The sequence below is a fragment of the Pteropus vampyrus genome, unplaced genomic scaffold (genome assembly GCF_000151845.1).
Source record: "Pteropus vampyrus isolate Shadow unplaced genomic scaffold, Pvam_2.0 Scaffold572, whole genome shotgun sequence".
Lineage (NCBI taxonomy): Eukaryota > Metazoa > Chordata > Mammalia > Chiroptera > Pteropodidae > Pteropus > Pteropus vampyrus.
In genome coordinates this window covers 201,948-227,018 of record NW_011889353.1, presented here as the reverse complement: position 1 = coordinate 227,018, position 25,071 = coordinate 201,948, and the positions used below count along the sequence as shown (strand labels likewise).

Sequence of the window (25,071 nt, the reverse complement as noted above, 5' to 3'; positions counted from 1 at the left end):
TATGTCTCATGGAGGAGGTACATAATTTATTTAGAAATTATTGTATATTTGGGTTGGTTTTTTTTCTATTATAAGGAATTTCTAGGTAAACATGCTTATAAAACTCAATTTCTGATTGATTTCTTTAGAACTGAATATAAGGGTGTGAGCTTTTAAGGTTTTTAATTTTACTGTCTTGCCAAATTCCAAACTATTGCTGACAGCGTAAAGTGCCCTTTTGTCCTGTTACTTTCAGAATTCAGAGTTGTTTTTGAGGCACAAATAGGATTATCAGTTCCTGAAAACACTCTAAACTCTAGGCGAGAAACTACTTGTAGGTTCTCAAGCCTGTTGGTTTCTCTTCTTGACTTAGCCAAAGAGTCAGTTAATTTTTCCTTGGTAACTGAGATCATGTAGACTGCTTCACAGGGCTCTTTCAACTTATTCTACTTTGGCCCCATAATAGAACATAATCGTTTTAATGATTCCTTTGGGCCTTTTTTTGCAAGCAGTTAGGACACTGACTCTACTATTATTTCTGTGAGTTCATGAAATGATTTTGTATAGCTTCTGCAAAGCTCATTGTATATTGTGACTTAAAATAATTGCTTAACGTTAAATAGAACCCTTCACCTGCTAGGATATCAAATTGATTTTTATACCTAGAATATAATTTTATACCTGAAATTCTAAGTTCTGTGTTCTGATGTACTGGTGTTCTTACGCCCCAAATTATGAACATATTTATAATTTAAATAGTTCTATACCTTGTTGAAAATTATCATAAATTCTGAATCTCTAAAATTTGCTAAACATGCTTGAGGCTTCAAAGCATGATACGTCCTTCCTAAATTTAGGGGGAAATGAGATTTTTTTTATTTTAGATTTTTAGTTGGAAGAACAGTTTTATGGAAACCATGGCATAGAATGGACTACCCTACCACAGTGCCTCAGCAACTTAATATTGATCAGTTTGGGTGTAGAGTATGCTGCCCCTCTCTGACTGTACCATAAGGTGGTTTTGAGTGTGAGTGAGCTTCCTCTCTAGCCCCCCATCCCTACTGATATATTTAATAAGTGTTGTAGTCATAGACTCTACACTAGCTTCTTTTCATTACTAATAATCATTTCATTAAGTAACTATTTGCTCACCTCCTGTTTGGCAGGTCTTGTAGTTGCTAGACCATTTCCTGTCTCAAGTTTGTTTATAACCACATTTATTTTCTGTTTGTTTTTCTCCTAATATCTATGCTGTGTCTGGATTGTTTGTATAATTTTTTAATTTTGCTATTTGTCATAAAATTCTTTGGCTATGTTTATTCTTTGATTTTTGTCATCTCTTACTCAGATAGCAACTGGACAGGATATGAATGAAGAAATTAGGGCAAATTTTGGGGAGTTCATCAGTTGTTCTATATTTTCCGTTTATGGAATGCTAAAGGCTACAATGATAAATTGTTCAGAAAACTTGGGAATGCCACACATGGTGTTTGCATGAAGACCTCCTAGTAATATCAACTAATACACATGTTCTGAACCAGACTTATTCTAAGACAAAAGTAGGCAAGAAATTTGTAATACGAGTTTTACCTGGGAGCAGTTTTTTCTCCAAAATGTTCCTGATCTCACTCATTCTCAAGATAGCTAAATTCTGTGTATTTAAAATATAGTCAAGATCCTCTGTCTTTCCAGTGTCTAAAGTTCACATGGAAACCAAGCGATTATTTTTATGATCACTAATTGATTTTTTTTAACTTTACTTTATTCAGCCATTCTATGATTTGCTTTGCTTTGTACATTATTATAAATATGGCATTATATTTTGATATAATCCAGAGTCATTGTTTTAACTGCGGTTCGATTCTTGGTTTATCTCTTTATATGCCTCTAGTTTGAAGGTTGAATGTGAAGACAGTATTAAGGGGAACATTGTACTTAGTGAAATGAAATCAAATACATTGCTACGGTAGTCCACAATTAGCAATTCTAGATTTTTGTGAAAGTGGCAGAGTTTAAGTATGTTTGTCCCAAGGCAGATAGTGATTTATTTGTGCAGTAGATAAGTCCTTAATCTAAACACATTGTATCATCGTATGTGGTAGATATCTCAGCATGCATTTGACAAAAGTGGGTATCATGCTTTTCTAGCTGAAAAGCATGAAGCCCTTTCTCCATGAGTGATTCTCAAACTTTAATATGCTTATAAATCACTAGGGATCTTGTTAAAATGCAAATTTATAATTACTAGGTCTGTGGTAGAGCTGAGATTATGCATTTCTAACCGGCTCCCTGGTGATGCCAGTGCTAGTCTGTGGACTGCATTTGAGTAGCAAGGCTCTAAATCACTTGTTTTGCTTTGAGTACAGGTGCTGAATCGATTCTCCTCGGCCCCTCTCATTCCACTTCCAACACCTCCCATTATTCCAGTGCTACCTCAACAATTTGTGCCCCCTACAAATGTTAGAGACTGTATACGCCTTCGAGGTCTTCCCTATGCAGCCACAATTGAGGACATCCTGGACTTTCTGGGGGAGTTTTCCACAGATATTCGAACTCATGGGGTTCACATGGTATTGAATCACCAGGTAAGAAAGTTGCTTACTGGAAAACTGATTTGCTTATTCTTAACAAAGACTTCCAATAAAAAAGTACAAATGTTCATCAGTGGGATAGTGAGTCTTGAAAGAAAGATTTAACAACTATAAATGCAGGAGGTCTTTAGGTGAACTCCAGAAAAGATGCTATTGTTGGTATGGTAACTCACATTTCACTCTGATTCTGTCATCACACGTATCCATGAAATTATCAATAGCATCACAGTACATTATCAGCCTAATACAACATTTTACTGTTGCAACTACTGAACTAGGCAACTCTGCTGTCATAGTGTAAAAGCAGTCCTAGACAGTATATAAATCAATGAGCTTGTCTGTATTCAAGAGAATTTTGTGTCTATAGACTATTTAGAAATGGCTTATTTTATTTCATATATATATATATATATGTCAAATTACATTCAGTAGAGTACAAACTCAATAAGGACTTGTATCTGCACCACCTAGAACAGTATGTGATCAGAACAAGCACTCAAATGTATTAATGAATTGTTTGATAGAAACCTCTATCAAAATCTAACCAAATTCTATAGTGTGCAGGTATATATTCTGAGCATATTAAAAGCAGTTCCTGGCTTGGTGTCCTTTGACTTTTGGTTAAATAAAATTAACCATTATTTTCTGGGGAATTTACCAGTATTTCGTGGTATATAAGCATGACTGAATTCTAAAAACCTATAAGCCAAATTGTTCTAATTAAAAATTTGAAACTATTAAGAGCAAAGTTGTATTAATTTTTGAAAATGAAATGATTTCTGATGACTGATGGGTTGAATATAGGTTTATATTGGAAATACCAATGTTTTCCTAAACTGCTAGTATTCCACGTTCTCTTTTCACATGGAGATTTGGTCACATTCATAACTATAATCCTGTCTTCACCAGAAAGTGCATATCACTAGGTACAAGCAATCAGAAAACATCCTGAGTCCCTGCTTGGTTTTCCACACCAGCACATGCTCATTCTAACTTATATCAATATTAAGCTATATAACTTTTTATCTGACTAGGTACCCTCTCAACATGCTCACTGGTGGGAGTCTTTTTGAATAAAATTACCCACAGTTTAGCATTGCCAGGGATTTATTTGGTTTCTCTTTGAGTCACCATTTCTAATGCTCAAGGGGCTATTATTACTCTTTAATTAACAAACAGTAGACAGATTTATCTATCATTGACCCACATGACCTATTGTGATCTCACTTGAGAGAAATGCTTCTTAAATGATGAACAAGCTCTTAGCTGCCTCAAAGATGTTAGTTAGGTTTCCATCTTGGACTGGGTTTCCCTGGTGTCCCTAATTTCCATGGTATGGTAACTCTTAATGGTAACTTGCATGGTAATAATTTGTACTAAATAGTCCCTTAGAGACTTTTTTAAAAATCCGTTAATAAGGAAAATGTCTTATAAGGTGGTTGTGTCTTTTCATCCCCTATAAAATGTCCATGCTAAATGAAGCTAAGGCTTTCTTGTTTTGTGCATCAGAAATCTACCAGCTGGGTTTTCAATTGGGGATTTTTAGCAAGCTCTTAGTAATAGAAGAAATGTCTATCAACACCTGTTTGGCCAAAGTTTAAGGTTGGAGGTGAGAGAAGGGCTCCCACACGAGGCTGATTATACATCTTTCAGCAACCTTCACTGTGCTTTGCAACTGCCAATTCCTTGTCCCCCTTCCCTATCCCCAAGCCACATTCCAACCTCGGCTACAGGGATAAGAGAGAAGAGAAAGGGATGTTGCAGATCAGTGATGGACAAAACTGAGAGCCAAAAGAGAACACTGGTTTATTTAGTTTTCTGTAGGAGGATATGTAAAGTTCTAATACTGGTTCTGTTAGTAGCTTTTCTCAATCGAATAAGAGTTCATCGAATTTTTCAGAAGGGCAAAACCCAATATACAATACTATACTTTGAAACCACAGTCACAAGGAGACCCTTTCAAAATCTTGTAAATCTGATACTAATTAAATGAAACCAAAAAGGATCACTTTCATGTATGAGCTCTCAAAACTGTTTCTTCAAGGTTTTGTGGGCCATGCTGGTGATTAGGTGATGAAATACAAGGCAGATTTCAGTAGATCACACTGTCACCCAGATTTTGTGGCTAAAATGTCTGTACTATGGGTGATTGTCACTTTGTATGTTTTGAAAGCAACCATTTCCTTGTTGAAGGAGACAGTCTCCTTTTGTTTTTATTCTTCCCCCACACGCTCAGGGCCGCCCATCAGGAGATGCCTTTATCCAGATGAAGTCTGCGGACAGAGCATTTATGGCTGCACAGAAGTGTCATAAAAAAACCATGAAGGACAGATATGTTGAAGTCTTTCAGTGTTCAGCTGAGGAGATGAACTTTGTGTTAATGGGGGGCACTTTAAATCGAAATGGCTTATCCCCACCGCCATGTAAGTTACCATGTAAGTTTTTCTTGGGTCTTGGCGCTATTCTACGCTATATGCTGGTAGGTGCTTAAGCTGCTTTCATAACTTTCTGTTTCCCTGGTTCTTTCTGAGGCAGGCAAGGTTGTTACATAAGGTTTTCCCATCTGAAATCGGTAGTACTGGTAATCATTTAAGACCTTGGTTGTGGACACCCATAATTACAGATGCTACAAACACCTCCTTTCAAATTACATTCTTGCTTTTCCAGTGATAAGCACTTGATTTCTGAAGCTTAGTGTGCTCAAGATAAGCACTGACTCTGGGAGGCAACCTGGCTATGTAAATATTTTAATACGCATTTAAAGGTAAAATTGGTATGGCCAGATTATTTTTTCCTTTCTTTTTTTTCCTGTAACACATTAAGCTTTTTTTTTTTTTTTTTTTTTTTAAGAAGGCTGATTTGATGCCCATTTTGCATTTTTAAGTTTTTGAGCATTAGGTATCTTTTGGAAGGGATAAGCTGGAGAGCATTTCTCTAGCTCTCCAGGATATCTGGAATAAGCAAGTTAGTAAAAAAATATAAATGCGCAAATTAGCCAAAGTTTCCAGTGCATCACAGGATCAGTGCTTAATTTCAAGCCATGCTCTTGCTCATTGGCACCTGGGTACAAGCCATCTGGAATCCTGTTTGAGAGGAATAAGCCCTTCAGTTTGAAGACCAAGTTCTGGGGAGTAACTAAGGAACAGTGGGGATATGATGTTAAAACCTGAATCTTTTTGATGCAGTTTTCACTTTCAAATAAGGCATACCTTGTTAGGATGTACGTTGGATATGTTTACAGAATGTAGCACTTGGAATACAGTTCAAATATAACAAACAGTAAACTGGATTATGACCTTGGTTCCAAAAAAAATGGGCATGTTAGGATGTCATTTTCTAGTAAAGAGGGATCTATACCAAAAATATATTTAATAAAGTATTATTCATAGACTATTTGGTATTTGGTGGGGCTTAATCCTTTTTTGCCTTGGAATTTCTAAATGCTGATATTCCATTTATCTGCTGCTTGCTGTTGGTGAATATTTAAGAGTTGATCACTAAGAATATGAAATTTTGAAAATTTATGTTTGGGTTTAAGTGGTTATCTTAAAGTAATCTTAACATGTGTATTGTCTTCATAAACCACTGGTAATGTCAGTAAGTTTTATGATTTCCTCTAGTGATAATCTATCAAGCATTGTGAGATAAGGGAATTTCTCCTTCATGTGTAACCCAAATTCTTCTCCTGTGATATCCTGTTCTCTCTTCCTGATGGAAAACTGGTCATTAAAGACTTTCTTCATAACACTTTCATTTCTTCCCTTTTCCCTTCATAAGCCCTAAAATAAATTTTTAAAAATTTAATGCATTTTTCACATAAAAAAATATTTTTTTAATTCTAAAACTTTTAACTAAAATTTGGCCATTTGCCATTTTAGTGGAAGAGTTTACTGATTTTTTTTTTAAATCAAAGTTCCAATTTATGCATGAAAATATTATGTCTCTCCTACTGGATTTTTTTCCTGTCAGCTCACTTCAGGTGATTGCCTATTTATACAGCAACCAAAAAACTTAGAGAAATTGCATGTTTTTCTACTTTCAAGGACTAATGCAGTTAAAATAGTGATTTAGTTATAACCCACTGAGGAGTTTCTTGTTGAATTTGGGAAAGAAATGCTGCTATAGTCTCATTATTTTAAAGTTTTAAACTTTTATTTGTTTATTGAAATTGTACTTTTCAAAAGTTGAGCATTTCAAGGTCGACTCCATTTTTCTACTCTATGAATGTATACATTTATATATTTTCTTTTAGGAATATGAGAATAGCTGTTCTTTCATTTGAAGAATACCCAAATCTGAGCAGCCTGTTTAATTACCAAAATTTCTATTTTTCTTTAAGTCAGAACAGACTTATACCTACTATATAGTTTGTCTTATTGGTATGAGGCACTGTCGTATAATGAATTGCTTCATAGTTTTGAAAGCAGGATATGAGCACAGGCTTTATAATTTTCTCTATAAGTCAGGTACCTGAATTTGTACTGTTTTGCCCTTTTGAGGACTCTTTTAGACCAGGGATCATAATTTTAAAATTTATCTACATGCTAGATATCTAAAATGTAGTTTCGTCTATGGCCGTGCTACCCTGAACAAGCCCGATCCTATCTGATCTTGGAAGCTAAGCAGAGTCAAGCCTGGTTAGTAACTTGGATGAGAGACCACCTAGGAAAACCAAGTGCCATAGGTGTAAAAAAAAAAAAAAAAAAAAAAATGGAATCGTAAGCTGACAAGGTCTTTGCAATCTATGAGGTCGACCAAGGGTTGCCTCGCCTAAAAAAAATAAAAATGAAAATAAAAAAAAATAAAAATAAAATGTAGCTCAGTTTTTGGTGAGCATGAAAGAGGACCCCAGAAAGTGAATATAAGGTCAATATGTGGGCCTTTACCCTTGTACCCATATTCGGCTGACTGCCTTCCTCCTCTGCATAGACATGTAGAAACTCATCAGAATACAGTGGAAATTTCATGTGGAAAAAGTATCTCTTGGGTCTCTGCTGTGTTTGCAAAGTAAATTAGGTAGTTCTAGGTGTGCAAATCAAAGCTAGGAACCCCAAATTCAGGCAACTTCTCAGTTACCTCTTCTGTTGGATACACATGGCCTAGATAGTTGTTTTCATCTCACATGTTAAAGCTGCTGACCAGCAACTGGTCTGACTTAAATGAGTTACCAGGCCTGGAAGATGTTGGATAACCAGAAGACAAAATTCATTCTATTTTCTGTTTAATCTGAGTCTGCATTTTATCAGCTGACTCTTCAGGAAGATTAGTGCTTCTAATTTCTTCAGAGCTATTTCATAGGTTTGATTTTATTTTTTAACAGTTTTTAAGGTTTAGATTATCTTCAAAGGCAGGAATAATAGAGTTAATCTACTCTCTTTAGGTCAGTTCATTCTGGCACAGTCTATGCGTTGGCATAATACTTGGTACTGGTTAAAGGTGTTTCATCATAACCATTTTTATTTCATGCTGTATTATAGGGTAGATAAATGAAATAGCAGTGTAGTTCTCAAAGAAATCCAGAGTGTAGTCTGAAGCTACACTAAATGTCAGTCCTATGTTTTTTTCCTAACTGATACTCAGGAGTGGAAAAAATATCACCTCATGAAATGATTGAGAATATTTTTGAAAGTCCACTTGATACTGGTTTTTCCAAATTTCATACTAAAGTCAATTCATTAGGTTAATGGAGTATGAGATTTGAGATTACTTCTACGTGTTATCTGTATAATCTAAAGGTAGTAGCTTGGTATGGTATAGAAAACTGGTCTCTTTCTTTAAAATATATATGTGCAACAGTGATTTCATGGCTTTAGTGTTAGCACATATATGTTAGCTGTTACAAACGTCTCAACGTTTCTTTCTTTCTTTGCTTATTTAGGCCTGTCTCCTCCTTCTTACACATTTCCAGCTCCTGCAGCGGTTATTCCGACTGAAGCTGCCATTTATCAGCCCTCTGTGCTTTTGAATCCACGAGCACTGCAGCCCTCCACAGCATACTACCCGGCGGGCACTCAGCTCTTCATGAACTACACAGCATACTATCCCAGGTAAGGCTCTGATAGAAGTGGAAATGAGAGACAGAAACAAAGACTCCTTTGAGAGCCAGTGCCTGAGTTCACAAAAGAATATTATCTGCCACATTGAAGGTTAGCATGGCAGGCAACAACTTCTGTTCATATATCTGGCCAAGAAGGTTGTTTCAAGACAAATCGATCTAAGTTTATTTCTTAACCATGTATTAACAGCATGATTTTTTAGGCTACCTTTGTATATAACTTTAATTTTTTATTTCTCCTATCTTAGGGTCATAAGTGAGTGGCACTATAATCATTGCAATAGGGTAGAAGTATCAAGTGAACAAATTACAAAATAAGAAAATCCATAATGAGAAAAATTATATTTTTAAGTAGCATGAATTCATATCTCAATCCACAATAAATAAAAACTCTTGTTTTAAATTGTACAGGGCTTGTACTCTTTCCCCTCTAAATCTTTACTAACAAGTCCGGAATGAGATTATTCAGAACTTTTTTAGAATCAACTTTTTTCTCTGCTTTTCTAAGAAATTTTTAAAATTACAATTGACATACAATATTAAAGTATACAAAATATGTAGAGTGATCACTCCAGTCTAGTACCCACCTGATACCATACATAGTCCATACAATATTACTGACTATATTTCCTATGCTGTATTTTATGTGAACATGATACTTTTTATAACTGCCAATTTGTATTTCTGTATGAGTTTGTTTCTGTTGTTTGTTCAATTGTTTTGTGTTTTAGATTCCACATAAAGGTGAATAGATAACATATATAAGTGAAATCATATGTCTTTCTCATTCTGATTTATTTAGCATAATGTTCTAGGTCCATCCATGTTGTCACAAATGGGAGGATTTCATTCTTGATTTAATGGCTGAGTAATATTTCCTCGTATACATGTACCACTTGTTTATTCATTTATTGATGGACATCTAGATTGCTTCCATATATAGACTATAGTAAATAATCCTGCAGTGAACATAGGGATACATATATCTTTTCAATTTAGTCTTTTCCATTTCTCCAGGTAAATACCCAGAAGTAAGATTACTGGGTCATCTGGTAGTTCTATTTTTAATTTTTTGAGGAACCTTCATAATGTTTTCTATAGCAAATGCACCAATTTGGAATCACACCAATACTGCATGAGGGTTCCCTTTTTTCCACATCCTCACCAACACTTGATGTTTGTTGATTTATTGATGTTGGCCACTCTGCCAGGTGTGAGATGATCTCAATTGTAGTTTTAATTTGCATTTCCCTAATGGTTAGGTACATCGAGCATCTTTTCATGCCCATCAGCAGTCTCTGTGTCCCTTTTGGAGAAATGTCTGTTCAGGTCCTCTGCCCATTTTTTAATCAGATTGCTTGTTTTTTGGGGGGGTGGGGGGTTAAATTATATGAGTTCCTTATACATTTTGGATATTAACCCCTCATGAGATACATCATTGGCGAATATCTTCCCCCACTTAGTAGATTGTCTTCTCATTTTGTTTATGGTTTCTTTTGCTTCGCAAAAACTTTTTAGTTTGACATAGACCTATTTATTTTTCTTTTGTTCCCCTTGCCCAAGGAGACACATCCAAAAAACTATTATTAAGAGCAGTATTAGAGAATTTACTGCCTATATTTTCTCATAGGAGTTACATGGTTTCAGGTCTTACATGTAAGTTTTTAATCCATTTTGAGTTTATTCTTGTATATGGTTTAAGAAGGTGAGCTTGTTTCAATTTTTGCATGTATCTATCCAGTTTTCCCAACACTATTAAGTAGATTATCTTCACCCCATTGTATATTCTATAGATTGCTTTGAGTAGGATGGACATTTTAATGGTGTCAATTCTTCCTACCTCTGAGCTTGGTATATCCTTCCATTTATTTGTATCTTGTTCAATGACTTAAAATTTTCGGAGTACAGGTTAAATTTATTCCCAGATATTTTCTTGATGGAATCGTAAATGGATTTTTAAATTTCCTTTTCTGCTAATTCGTCATTGGTTTTTAAAAATGAAGCTGATTTCTGAATATCAGCTTTGTGTCTTGCTAATGTACTGAATTAATTTATCAGTTATAATACTTTTTTGGTGGAATCTTTAGGGTTTTCTATATATATAGTCTCATGTCATCTGCAAATAATGACAGTTACTTCTTTTCTAATTTGGTTGCATTTATCTCTTGTCTGATTCCTATGGCTCTACTTCTAACACTGTTGAGTAGAAGTGGTGAAAGGGGACATCCTGGTCTTGTTCCTAATCTTAAAAAAAATGCTTTCAGCCTTTCCCCATTGTGTATGATGTTAGCTTTTTGTTTGTCATTAATGGACTTTATCATATTGAGATACATTCACTCTGTTGCTACTTTGATTGTTTTTATCATAAGTGAATGTTGGATTGTGTCAGACGCTTTTTCTGTATCTATTGATATGATGATATGATTTTTATCTTTCAGTTTGTTAATGTGGTATATCACATTAATTGATTTGCAGATAGTGAACCAGCTTGGCATCTTAGGAATAAATCCCACTTGGTCATGGTGTGTGTGTTTTTTAAATGTATTGCTGAATTCAGTTTGCCAATATTTTGCTGAGTTTTGTATCTGTATTCATTAGGGCTACTGAACTATAATTTTCTGTTTTTTAAATGTCTGTCTGGTCTTGGGATCAAGGTAATGATGACCTTGTAAAACAGTCTTACGAGCCTTCCCTTTCTTGAACTTTTTGGAATAGTTTGAGAAGGATAGCTGTTAATTCTTTGAATGTTTGGTAAAATTTGCCTGTGAAGCCATCTGGTCCAGGATTTTTGGGTTCTTTTGGAGACTTTTTGGTTACTGATTGGATTTCATTAGAAGTTATTGGTCTGTTCAGACTTTCTCTGTTTCTTCCAGGTTGTCCAATTTGTTGGCATATAAATTGTCCATAGTATTTTCTTACAATCCTATGTATTTCTGGGTGTTGGTTGTCACTTCTCTTTCATTTCTGCTCTATTCATTTGGATCTTCTCTTTTTTTCCATGAGTCTGACTAAAAGTTAATCAATTTTTTATCTTTTCAAAGAATCAGCTCTTGGTTTCATTGATCTTTACTATTGTTTTTTTTAGACTCTATTTTGTTTGTTTCCATTCTGTTCTTTATTATTTCATTCCTTCTACTCACTTGGGCTTTGTTCTTTTTCTAGTTCATTTAGGTATAAAGTTAGATTGTTAATTTGAGATTTTTCTTCATTTTTGAGGTAGGCCTGTATTGCTATGCATTTCTCTCTTATAACTGCATTGACCGTGTCTCAGATTTTTGGGTTTTGTTTTCATTTTAATTTGTCTCTAGGTATCTTTTGATTTCTTTCTTGATCTCATCATTGACTCAGTCATTGTTTAGTAACATGTTTTTTAGCGTCCATGTTTTTGTGTGTTTTCCATTTTCTTCTTATAATTGACTTCTAGTTCATATCATTGTGACTGGAGAAGATGCTTGAGATGATTTCAGTCTTCTTAAGTTTATTGAGACTTGTTTTGTGGCCTAAGATGTGGTCTATCCTAGAAAATGTCCCATGTACACTGGAAAAACTTGTGTATTCTTCTGTTTTGGAGTGAAATGCTCTAAAAATATCAATTAAGTCCATCTGGTCTCATGAGTCATTTAAGGCCGCTGTTTACTTACTCATTGATTTTTCTGTCCAGATTATCTATCCATTGCTGTCAATGGGGTATTTTCTATATTTAGGTGCTTCTATGTTAAGTTCATAAATGTTTATAAAAGTTACATCCTGTTGTTGGATTGATATCTTTGTCATTATGAAATGTCTTATATGTCTTATAACCTGTTTCGTTATTATTTGTATTTTTTTATTTTTGTCAGTAACCTTTGTTTTACAGTCTGTTTTTTGTTTAAGTATTGCTATGCCACCTTTTTTCAACCCAATTACATTCAGTGTGTACGTGTGTCTCTCAATCTGATATAGGTATCTTGTAGCCAGAATATGTACAAGTCTGTTTTCTTATCTATTTCTTAGCCACCCTAACTCTTTTAGAGTATTTTAGTCCATTTACATTTAAAGTATTTATTGATAGATATGTAGTTATTGCTATTTTATTAATTGTTTTCTGATTGTTTTCATAGTTCTCCATTCCTTTCAGAGTCTCTTTGTCTATTCTCTTGTGTACTGATGATTTTCTGTAGTGTCATGTTCGGTTTCCTTTTATTTACTTCTTATATATCTCTTGTAGACTTTTAGGGTTATGGGAACCGTGTGCTTCTTATGTAGCAGTCTATTTTAAATTGATGTTTGCTTAAGTTAACACATTCCATAATTGTTACCATTTTTACTCCACCTTTATGTTTTTGTCATTATTGTTTACTTCATTTGTGTGTGTGTGTTTGGGTGTATCCCTTAATTTGTTATAATTATATGTTCTTTTGCCTTTTCACCTTTGCATTAGCTTTATAGTTGGTGCAACTACTGCTTTTGTTGTGTGTTTGCCTTTGTCAGTAAATACTTTTTCCTTCCTATCTTTTCCTATTCATATTTTCAATCTCTCCTGTTCTTCTTAATGAAATCTCTTTAACATTTCTTGTAATATTTGTTTAGTGGTCATGAACTCCTCCTGTAGCTTTTTTTTTTTTTTGGGGGGGGGTGGTGTCCGGGAAGCTCTTTATTTTCTCAGCTATAGTTCCTTGTTTTTCATCACTTTGACTGTTTCATGCCAATCCCTCTGGACTGCAGAGTTTCTGTTGAGAAATCAGTTGACGGTCTTAGGGGAGCTCCCTTGTATGTCACTGATTTTCTTTTGTTACTTTTAAGGTTTTGTCTTTAACCTTTTGCATTTCGATTGTGATGTATCATGTGAGCTTCTTTGGGTTCATCTTGTTTGGGACTCTGCTTCCTGGACTCATGTCTTTCTTGCCAGGTCAGGAAAGTTTTCAGTCATTATTTCTTCAAATAGGTTTTCATTCCCTTGCCTTCTCTTCTGGTTCACCTATGATGTGAATGTTGCACTTGATGTTGTCCCTGAGTTCCCTTAAATTATCCTCATTTTTAAAGTTATTTTTTCTTTTTGCTGTTTTGATTGGATGTTTTCCACTAGCTACCTTGTCTTCCAGATCACTGATTTAGTCATGTCATCTAATTCATCGAGTTTATTCTTAATTTTAGTTATTGTATTCTTCATTTCTGACTAGTTCTTTGTTATTTTTTTCTATTTCTCTGTGTGAGTTCTCACTGAGTTCCTTTATTCTTTCTCTAAGTTCGTTTAGCATCCTTGTAACCAGTGTTTTGAACTCTGCATCTGGTAGATTGCTTGCTTTTATTTCTTTTAATTCTTTTTCTGGAATTTGTCCTGTTCTTTCATTTGAACATGTTTCTTTGTCTCCTCATTTTGGCTGCCTCCTTGTCTTTTTATGTATTAGGTGGATGTGCTATGTCTCCCAGTCTTGGCAGAATGGTCTTATGTAATAGATGTCCTGTGGAGCCTAGCGGCACCGTCTCCATTGTTATCTGATCTAGATTCTCCAGGAGTGTACCTCATGTGACTTTTGTGTACCCTCATGTTGTAGTTGAGCCTTGGTTGCTGTTGGCACATCACTGGGTGAGATTGACCCTCAGGCTTACTAGCTATGAGGATTGGCCATGACTACAGTGGACAAAGTTGTGTGGGAGCTGACCCCATGGAGCGGGATTTGCTTTAGGGGGCTCTGGCCTGCTAAATATGCCCTTTGGTTGGGTGGTGCTATGCTCTGGTCTGAAGCTGGCCACTAGGTGTGTTGGTTCTAAAGCCACCTAATGGGAGCCACTAAGCGATCTGCAGTTAGTAGCTCACTATGCCGTGCTTAGAGGTGCCTCGGAGAGGCTATGCTGTTAACAAAGACCAGCCGCCACTAGTTTCTAAGTAGGCTTGGGCTCACTTAGCAGGAGATACAGGGCATACCAAAGCCCTGTATGGGGTTTGTGGACCTTTTGTAGATTTTAAGAAAGTCTGCAATGTGAGTCTAAAGCCCCTAAAAGAAGTTAAGACTGGGTGCGCAGTTGAGTGGGGTTGGGTGTGGAAATCACCAGAGTAGTCTGAATGGTGTTAGCCAGATTATTGGAGGATTCGGATTTGATGCCCACCTGTGCCAGCAGACTTAGTTATGGGGGGAGTGGCTCCACACAGGAACAAATGAATTTTCCAGCACTTCAATCCTAAGAGAGCTGTCTCAACATATGTCCCTGGTGCTTTTGGAGCTGCTGCTCCTGTTGATGGAGCTCCGAATAAGTGAGTTTGTGGCGAGCGAGTCTATACGGTATGGGCCCTTAAGACCTGCAACACCTACCAGCCCAATTTCTTTCTGAGGCACAAGCCTCACTGGTTTTCACAGCCAGATATCGTGGAGACTTCTCATCCCAGGATTGGTGTCCCAGGTTGGGGAGCTGGGTGTGGGTCTGGAATGCCTCACTCCTCAGGGGAGACCTCCACAGCCAAAGATATCCTTCCCAATTCTTAACTGACACACCGTGGATGTGGGTCCCACCCACTCTGTATCTCTACCCCTCTACCATTCTCAAAATGGCTTCTTCATATTCTTCGTTATAGGAATTCTGTTCAACTAGTCTTTAGATGGTTCTCAATGGTGGTTTTTCTGTAATTTAGTTGTAATTTTGCTGTATGCATGGCAGGAGGCAAGCACAGCATCTATCTACTCAGCCATCTTAACCAGCAATCTTCAGAAACAACATATTTTTAATCTCAGATTGTTTTTAGTTGTGCTCAATTTTGAGGAGGCAACAGGGTATAATGGAAAGTTGTCAGGAAGTTGGGAGACCCGAATTTTAGTCTCATCTCTTTTAACTAAGGAAAGTCACTTAAACTTTGTGATTCTCATAAAATGATGTGATTGGTGAAGTTTAGAGTCTCTTCCTGGTCTGATTTCCTGTGATTCTTTACTCTCAATCTTCTTTTCATAAAATTTATTTTAAAAATCTTCGTTTGGCCAATAACCAGTTCACTTTATTTAAATAAAACTTTACCACAGGTGATGTTGCTCATAATTTTAAAAATTATACCAGGTTTTGTTTTTTCTTCCCAAAGCAGTTAGACTAAATGTTTTGAGTACATCTGCCAATGTGTGAGTTTTTGATAAGTGGCCTAGAACTAAGCTGTCTGATCCCTACAGTTGCTATGTTGGACTGTATTTTTCTTTCCTTTCCTCATATAATATTCTTGTAGGGAGTAAGAACTTTGGAATCCCAGTAGTAGTAGTGACTCTTGTAACCACTGTTATTATATTTGTTTATTTTCTTAGGAATTTTTGAAACATTCATTAATATTATTGAAAATATTTTTTATTCTATTGGAAAAGAAGAATACGGAGATAGCCATGATCATTGTCATGGTTTCAAAGGCTCAGAAGCATGAGTAATTGTTTATGGTTAAGTTGTTTATGGTTAAGTGCTGTGTCAGGCACCTAGCCTAGTACCAAAGTGTCCTTCTCTAGTCTTAGTTGCTGGTATTGGGCTCTGGTTATAAGAAAGGTTTTTGTCTACCTTTCTTACACCATCAGAATGTCTTGAGTGGGATGTGTTGTGCCACTCAGTGCCTGGTGCAGTTCTGGTGCCTACAATACAATTTCAGAGTATGCAGTTCTGCCACTGACTTGCTATCTGGGCATTCTTAAAGAATCTCTTAGAAATAGTTTTCCATCACAGTAAGATGGGAACTCCAGTCTTAAAGCCCCAAGGGCAGGAGGAACTGACATTTACCAATTAATAGCTTCTGTAATTTTGGGCCCCTGCCTATAGGGTAATTTATTTCCACTGGTAGTTTTAAAGTTTGTAATGTCATCATTGTTAAGTCTAAATATGAAATATAGTGAGGAAAAGTAGACTCCCACTTTATATACCTCTAAGTCCAGAAGTAACCGCTGGTATCAGTTTGATAAAATACTCAATGTGTGTGTCTGCTTCTAAATAACGTGGCATACTTAGCATGTACCGCCCACTTGTTCTATTTTTTGTTCGTTTGTTTGTTTTAAACTTTCCAGTGTGTCACTGACTTCTTTCCTAAGGAGTATTTACATATTTACCTCAATCTTGTAACTTTACATGATGTCCCTATGTGTTGATCTTTAAGTACATATGTTTCTGTAGGACAATTTAATGATAATTTATTAAACAATAATTTAAAAAGCAAATTCCAAAAGCAATTAGATATTTTACAGTTTTGCCAAAACACCATTAATTTCTAACCTCACATGACTATAAGGCATTTGAGGCTATTGGAAAACTCCGTTATGTAAATATTCAAGTATATTTTGGCCTATTCTTTGGTAAGTAGGAAAGTCTGAGATAGCATACTTTAGACTAAAAAAGATATTAAACCAGAAACTCTGGAGTTTGTCTCTTTTTAAATTAAAATTTTTATAATTCTCTCCATTTTTAAAAATGAGATATGTCAGTTTGACTTTCGATTAATGCAGTGTATTCATTACTTGAAAACATCAAGATGCTAATATATTTTGCGGATTTCTAAAATTAATTGGATTTAAGCATTTTTAACTTTTAAATAACTGAACAAACTATTATTTAGTACCTCTGTGTGTGACATTTTGGGACTATTAGGATTAATAAAACCTAGGCCTTCTCTGATTTAGACTAGCTGACAAAATTCATGCCTGTGCAAAGTCAGTGACTTCCAAGCTAGACTCCTTCAGCAAGAGGGCATTTGTCCTTGTTATTTCCTCTAACTTGGTATACTTAAAAATTTGGAAGTAAACCCTATAATGGTATTGCTCCGAGAATATAGTATCTTTTGTCATGAGTTACTAAGGAATGTTTAAGGAGAAAACATGAACCAAAGAATAGCTTTTAGTTTTTTCTTAAATGAGTTTTTAGCACTCTAAATGTGTGCCTGTGACAACAGCATCCTGAAAAGCAAATGAGATAAAAACATATGTTGCTCAAGTGGTTCTGTTTCCTATTTATGGACTTTTTTTTCCTTTACCTCCTTGGAAGAAAGTCTCGGTTACCCAGTATCGCAAAGCTTAGCCTAGGATACAAAAGAACTGTTTGTGCCCACCCTGCTTATCACTCAAAACTCGGTTATATCTTACCTTTATTCTTGCATTACATAAAGTCCTGCCTTTTATTCTGACCTCTCATTTTTCTCAGAAAAGAATATTTTCCTTTGTATCAAAGCTATAGCGCAAGTGATATATATGCTTGTTCTTGAATTAAATGTCATCTAATTTAAGGAAAGTCATATTAACATAATGTCTTGTATGGTATAGCCTTGCCTTTGATAGGACACCGTAAATAATATGTAGCATATCACCTTGAACGAAAAAAGAAGGGAAGAAATATCTGATGCTTTTCATGAGTAATGCTTTATTTGCATGTCCATGTGAAAGGATTATAGCGAGGAAAAAACTTTTTCTTGGGATAACCATTTCTTGTAAAAGCAGCTTATTCCTACCTAAACTATGAGTACATATATTTGGAAATATCAAGGCATTTGGCAATATTTGGTTTGTTGTATAATGTTACTGTATTTATTCCGGAATTCTGTGCACTTGAACCCAAAGAATACCAAAGCTCTGAGATATGCCTGCACTTCCTGTTTTGAAAACTTAACCTTTCTTGTTCCAGTTTCCTTTCTTAAATTGCACTTTTTGAGGTAAATATAGGTTCACATGCAGTTGTAACTAACAATACCGAGAGATTCCATATATACTTTACCTAGTTTCTCCCAATAGTAACATTTAGCAACCAGTTTACTTTCTAATTTATTTCTTGAAAGTTTTCTGATAGGACCAAGAGAAAAGGTAACTTTTCTTGGTTTAAAAAAATTTTTTTTTACAACTTCAGTATTTAGTAACACAAATGCAAACTGGAATTCAGCATATAATGAATGAAATTACACTGGAATGTTGTGATAGTGTTGTATCAAGCAATGTAATAATGGAGAAGTGTGAGATAATTTTTGTTCTTGATGAGAATGATTCCACCTCGCAGGTTTTTCAGTTTGGATGATGTTTCTAAATGATGTAAGCAAGAACTGCTGTGGGCAATTCACTGTACTATCAATCGATAAGAATTCAGTCTAGCTTTCATGGAAGAAATAGTTATTTGCTAGTCTGAAGACCTTATTCATCTAATGAGCAGTTCAGGGAATTAAAGAGCAAATATGTTAAAAATTCTTTTTAGCATTGCAGAAAATTATCAAGCACAGTGACCCTCAAGGAAAACTAATTCCACTCAAAGAAACTAATAAATTGTTTTCAATTTATAGATTTGTTTTTCTAAGGATTTTTTTCTTACTAAGTTGGGATCATGTTACATGTTATTTTCAACACAAAATTTGGAGGTCATTTCTTTCACCTGCTATTTATGTGTCAAATATATCTTTAAGGACTTTATTCTTAAAGCTTTAATGACTTTAAAGGAAGAGAATGTAACTAAAACACATGTGCCAACCTTGATAAACGAAACCCTATTTTGCATCTACTGCTTGCTGTCTTTAAGTATTTCCTTGGTATATCTTTAAGAGATTACAGTGGCCCAATGAAAGAACTAACATTTGTTTATAAATTTTGTTTAGCAATACAGACTGACCATTGATTTTGATTTTCTTTATTGTATGTTAGGTGGTCTTTCAAACTACCTCTTTTTAAAAAAAATTTCATCAAAAGCAAAATGCTTTATTAGCAAACACTTGCCATTTAAATTTAAAATAATCAACAAGCTGTCGCTGGAAAGATAGCCAACAATATAACCAAGAAGATGGAACAGGGTTGCTTCTAGAAAGTGGTTCACATTTGTTGTGGGGGAAGTATGTGACCGAGTTGTACCACTTGCTCTATATTTGTAACTTCCAATTTTGTACTCAGTTCCTATTCAAAAAGACAAAACCGCTTTTTAAAAAAATGACCAAAAAACATCTTTAAAAGTAATTTGTGAATGGACATTGTCTTCTGTTACTTTGCTAAGAAGCACAAATGTCCGTGGATCACAGTATGTTTTGCTCACTTCATCTAAATTTTTTCGCAACATATTACTTTTTAAAATGTCATTTTTTAAACAAGAGGACCAATTGTGTTGTGATTTTGTACTTTCAATCAAGCAACTTTCAAAATAGTTTCTAGTATAGGATTCCGTTTTCAAATTAAGTAAGGCTGTGTGGGGGTGGGGGCTATCCTTGTTTTGAGGAAGCAAGCTGTCACTTTACTATATATTTGATACTTGATAACTATAGTAGTTACATTTTATAATCTTTGACAAAGTTGGAGTAAATTTCATTTTATTTACCAAACTATTCTGACAGTACGTAAATTTGCTATTTAGGTGAAATAGATTTTTAGAAGATTTCTTTATGCATTCCAGTGTTTTCATATTTGTTTAACTTTTCTCCAAGAGATAGATACACATGAATAAAGAAGCTTATACAGTCATGCGCCACATAACGTTTCAGTCAGAAATGTCATCAATGGACTGCAAATAGGAAGGTGGCCCCGGAAGTTATAATGGAGCTGGAAAATTCCTAACACCTAGTCATTGCTGTCATAACCTCATAATGCAGTGCGTTATGCAGATACTTACCATTGTTACAGTTGCCTTCTGTATCCAGTACAGGAACGTGCTGTACAGGTTTGAAGCCTAGGAAATGTAGGTGAACAGAATTCATTACCCTAAAATATGTTTATTTGGCATGAGGATTATTTTAAGGTGGTTAAATTAAAGTAACAGCGGATATGGGAGAAGCTCAGACCACCAGGCTGAAGTTATCCTTTGTAAAAGATATTTACATTTGTAAGGAAAATCTCCATTTGTAAAAATGTCCCCTTCTCTGTACCTGAAGAAGGGAATGATCGTATCTTTAGAAACTCTTAGGGCCTAAGACTGCAATCTTAAATCTGCATAACAACCTTAGCCTTGTTTACCCTGTGCTTTTCCTGGTAACTTCCCATAACTGACCCCTCCCAACCCCAACATTTTCTTTGTCTTTAGGCGAATGGTATTTCAGGTGAAGGCTTCAGCCATTTTGGTGAGTTACTCAGTTTTCCTGGGTCTCTCCCTTCTATACAGGAAAAATACATGTTATGAACTTTTGCTTGTTTTTCTCCTGTTAATCTGCCTTTTATTACAGGGATGTCTCAACCAAGAACCCAGAAGGGTAGAAGAAAAACTTTTCCTCCCCTACAGAGCTATGCCATAGCTCTGTACACAGCCAAGATGTATAGTATAGTTGGCTATACCCTCTAGGTTTCTGTACCTGCACTCTGATCCCACGATAAAAAAATCACCTAACGATGCATTTCTCAGAGTTAAGCTGCGTGTTACTGTGTATAGCCTTTCAGAAGAGCTAACAAGAATCTAGGATCCAGATGTAGCAATCAGTCCATGGGCAGCCACAGTATTACAAAGAATGCTGAAAAAGACATACTGAGATGGTTGATTTCAGGTGGAAATTTAAAGTTTAAAAATGTCCTACGTGAAAATTGATTCCAGCCTTTACATTTGTTAGGATTGAAACATTTCTCCACTCACTTTCGAAATATATAGTCTTTGTAATACTAGGGATTTTAATGAATGTTAATATAAAAGCTCTGCAGTAATTGTGCAAGGCAGTGGAAACCAGAGGTCTTTCTGCAGGACTTCTCGGATTTTTCTTGTGTCAGTGTGTTGTGACCATCTGAAAGGGAGAATTTAGTTCTCTAATCTTTTCTCTTACCCTATTTCTCCAACAGGGTATATAATGCTGTGATCCTTTCTTCTCTAGAGAAATATGGCAAGTCCTCAAATGAATATCATTCTAAGAATGCTTCTATTTTGGAATGATACCTGATAACATTAATTAGTGTTACCAATGTTTAGTAATTCATGATATAAAATAAATGAAGAAAAGGTATTGGGACTCTTGTTTTCGCCAGAGTGTGTTGAGTGTCATGTGGTAGGCATTCTGATCCCCCAGTATTTTCATATATCTTTACCTGTTCTACAAAGAATTTCGTATGGCTTATTAGGATACTTCAAGTATTATAAAATTAGATGATGTAAATTAGGATCTGAGAAAATACAGAATAGGAAGCAGTGTTTAAATAGTCTGGCAACTGAGTCTCAGGCAATTAAATTAGTATTAGCACAACAATAGTGGACTTAGGTTGTCAGATGAAAAACTTGAATTGCAAAGCTCATAATAACTTCAAAGGAAAGGAGGTCATAACTTTTTAGGGAAATACAGTTTTTCACTACGTCGGGTTTAAAAATTATTTTACCTAAATGTTTAGAGAGGATATGCATTATTGCAGTGGAGGAAATTTTCAAAATCTTTATAATACATGCACGCATGTGTTTCATTGAGCAGTTTCTTAGCATGACCTCAATGTATCTTGCTGGAGGAGCCTCAGGAGTGGTCGTAATTCCCGTCTTTACAGCAGCAATGCTCCAGCAGTGTTCCGAATGTAAACCTTTGGAAAAGCCTCTTGTGCTATTTTCTTTTTCCCTTCATTTTCTCTCACCCCAACTTCCATTCTTTGTTCAGGAAGCCCCAACAGGGTTTCTTACCCAGCTCAAGGGCCGACTCCTTGTTAGTTTACATGACATGGTACAGTGTCTCCAACCCTGTAGACCTTTGACTTCAGTGTTTCATTGACTTGCTCATATGTCTCTAATCCTTTGGTTCCTTTTCACACTATCAATTTTTTAACTTGTAGCTTTTGAGTAGAAGTTACATTACTGACGTCATGTATACAAGGGACATTGATAAAATACTGGTGTTTAAGAATCTGAAAACTAACTAAAGATAAAATGGAGGTAAAACCCAAAAATAGTGGCTAATGATTGAATGTATAAATTAGGTTGAGCTACTGGTATAGTCTAGTTTTGATGGACAGCTGTAGTCTAGGCTGTTATTTGGGGTGTGATTAGGAATTTTGCCGGCTGAATTTCTTACCTTTCTCTAAACAACTGCCATAAAGCAAATGCACATAATTTTTGTGTTTTCCTTACCCTTTGGTGGCAAAAAAATGCATACATACTTTGAGGCTATCTATATCATGTTTAAAAATGTTTCCTTTACCTTATAACATTTCTTAAATTACACAAGGTCAGAAAAAGGCTAAAATTTTCTCACAACTGAGTAATTTATTTTCCGTGAAAAGCATTAAAGATCTCAAACATTGACTATAAGTTGGTATTTAATGGAACTAAATTAATGGAAAAGTTAATTCTGTGATTTTTTTTCAATTTTTAAAACAGCTTTATTAAGATAATTTCCATACCATAAAATTAACCCCTTTTAATTGTGTGATTTCATGGTTTTTAGTGTATTTACAGAGTTGTACTACTAATTGTAGTACAATTTTATAATCTAATTGTAAGATAATAAAACAATCTAATTTTAAGATAGCCCATCACCCCCAAAATAAACCTGATGCCCACTGGTAATATCCATAATCTTGGCATCCAGACACAACTGCTATTAATAGTTTATTATATTGCCTTCTTTTACTTGCTTTTTTTAAATAGGTAAAATCATATGGGGTATAAAGTTTTATAGTTTGCCTTTCTGACTAATAACATAAGCATTTTTCTATGATAATGGCAATCTCTTTTTAATCATCATTAAATGTAATATTCCATTCCATCTATTATGATTTACTCCCCATACTGTTTCTAAATTTTTCACCATTATACAAATGCTAAGATGACCGTGATTTCATACACAAAATTTATCCAAGTTTCTAGTCATTTCCCTGGGGCATAGATATGTTTAAAGGTTCATGATATACTTGCCAAATTGCTTTCCAGAAATGTTTAACCAAGTTATAGTTCCACTAAGAAGAATATTTTTCACCACACTCAGGCTAATGAGAATTATGAGGTTTAGAATCTTTGTTAATTTCTTTAATCTCATTATTTAAACTTACAATTCTTTGATCCAAAATGTTGTTGAATATTTCTATCATTTTATTTTTTGAAATTTTCTTTATGCCTGAATTTTTATTTTTCAATCTTATTGTGACATCAAAAGTATGTGTACGTATAATTTAAATCACCTTAATAATCAATAAACATTATTTTACTCACCATCCAGTTTATGAATTTGAATGTTTCCATACCTTAGAAGTCTCCTGGATGTGCCTCCTAAGTGTATTTCCTCCTTCCTTTTGAGGTAACCATAATTCTGACATTTTTGGTAATTATTTATTTGATTTCCCTTATAGTTTTACCATTCATTTATGCATCTCTAAAATCAAAGTTTGTTTTATCTGGTTTTTAATTTTATATAAATGGAATAATGTTGTAAATATTTTTCTGTGGTTTATTTCACCCCAAATTGATACTCATCTATGTTAAAGTGTATACTAAAATTCATTTCTTTCCCCAGTGGAATAGTATTCCATTTTGTGCACATATTTCCCGACTGGGTATGTACAGCTTCACCTTTACTTAGTAATCTATTAAGTTTTAAGTTCATTTTAATATATGTTGTGAAAATACCTTCCAGGTTTTTTGGTTCCTAACTTTATGTAGCACTTCTCTGACAATTAAAAATTATTTTTATTCCAACATATGAATTTTGTGTGTGTGTGACTCCTTTATTGCTTCAGTGTCTACAAAGTTCTCAGTTATCCTTAAATGGAATTTTTTCTCATTATGTTCTTTTTTGTTGTTTTCCTTTTCTGTCTTTGAGTTCTTATCTACATTACATGTTTAACCCTTTATATCATTTGGAATTTGTTTTGCTGTACAGCATGAAGTGAAAATGTTTGGTTTGGCTCAGTTACTAACTGGTTGCTTTTTAAAGCATTATCAAATAATTCATCTGTCCTAGGTATTTATTGTCTGTTGAATCTCAGCCCCCACACCTGTATTTATATATTCTATATGACTACAGCTGGGAGCCTGAAAACTACCTTTCCCAGAGTTCCTTGCCAGCTAGTATTAGTTTCTGCCAATGGGAGGCAGTCACCTGGGATTAACAGGTAGGAAAAATGTGAGAGCTATTTTCTGCTTATGGTAACAGTATCAACATGAATGCAGACTCCTAGGCTCTTGATAACCACCTTCCCGCTTTAATTCTCCACTGACGAGGTAGTGTTCACCTGTGGGCAACATGACTTTTACTCCCCTTTATTCTGGCTTTTCTATACATTTGTATTCAATTCCCTGTATCAAATCCCTCTCTGTTTTTGTTGGGGGAGGGGGTAGAGGGTGAGAGGAGAACTCCCGTTCACCCACCTTCTACCCCCTACAAGGTCTCCTCCATCCATTCCTTAACAACTGCAAGTATATTTTCTGTTTCCGTGTATTTACCTGTTCTGAATATTTAATATAAATGGAATCATACCATATGTGGTCTTTTGTGACTGGCTTTTATTTAGTATGTTTTTGAAGTTCACGTTATAGCATGGATCAGTACTTCATTTTTTTTATGTCTAATATTCTATCATAGGGATATGCCACATATAGTTTATTAATCAGTTATCAGAC

The 25,071-nt window shown here is 35.0% G+C and overlaps 1 protein-coding gene across 2 annotated transcripts in view; it reads left to right on the top strand.

Annotated features, from left to right (window-relative positions):
• The window catches only part of ESRP1 (epithelial splicing regulatory protein 1), a 60,778-nt gene that overhangs the window by 19,653 nt on the left and 16,054 nt on the right, over nucleotides 1-25,071 (top strand). For both annotated transcript variants that reach the window (XM_011384364.1, XM_011384361.1), the window contains exons 11-13: nucleotides 2,346-2,564; nucleotides 4,807-5,005; nucleotides 8,449-8,617. In XM_011384364.1, the coding sequence (XP_011382666.1) occupies nucleotides 2,346-2,564; nucleotides 4,807-5,005; nucleotides 8,449-8,617 (587 nt within the window). The remainder of the gene's footprint in view (nucleotides 1-2,345; nucleotides 2,565-4,806; nucleotides 5,006-8,448; nucleotides 8,618-25,071) is intronic.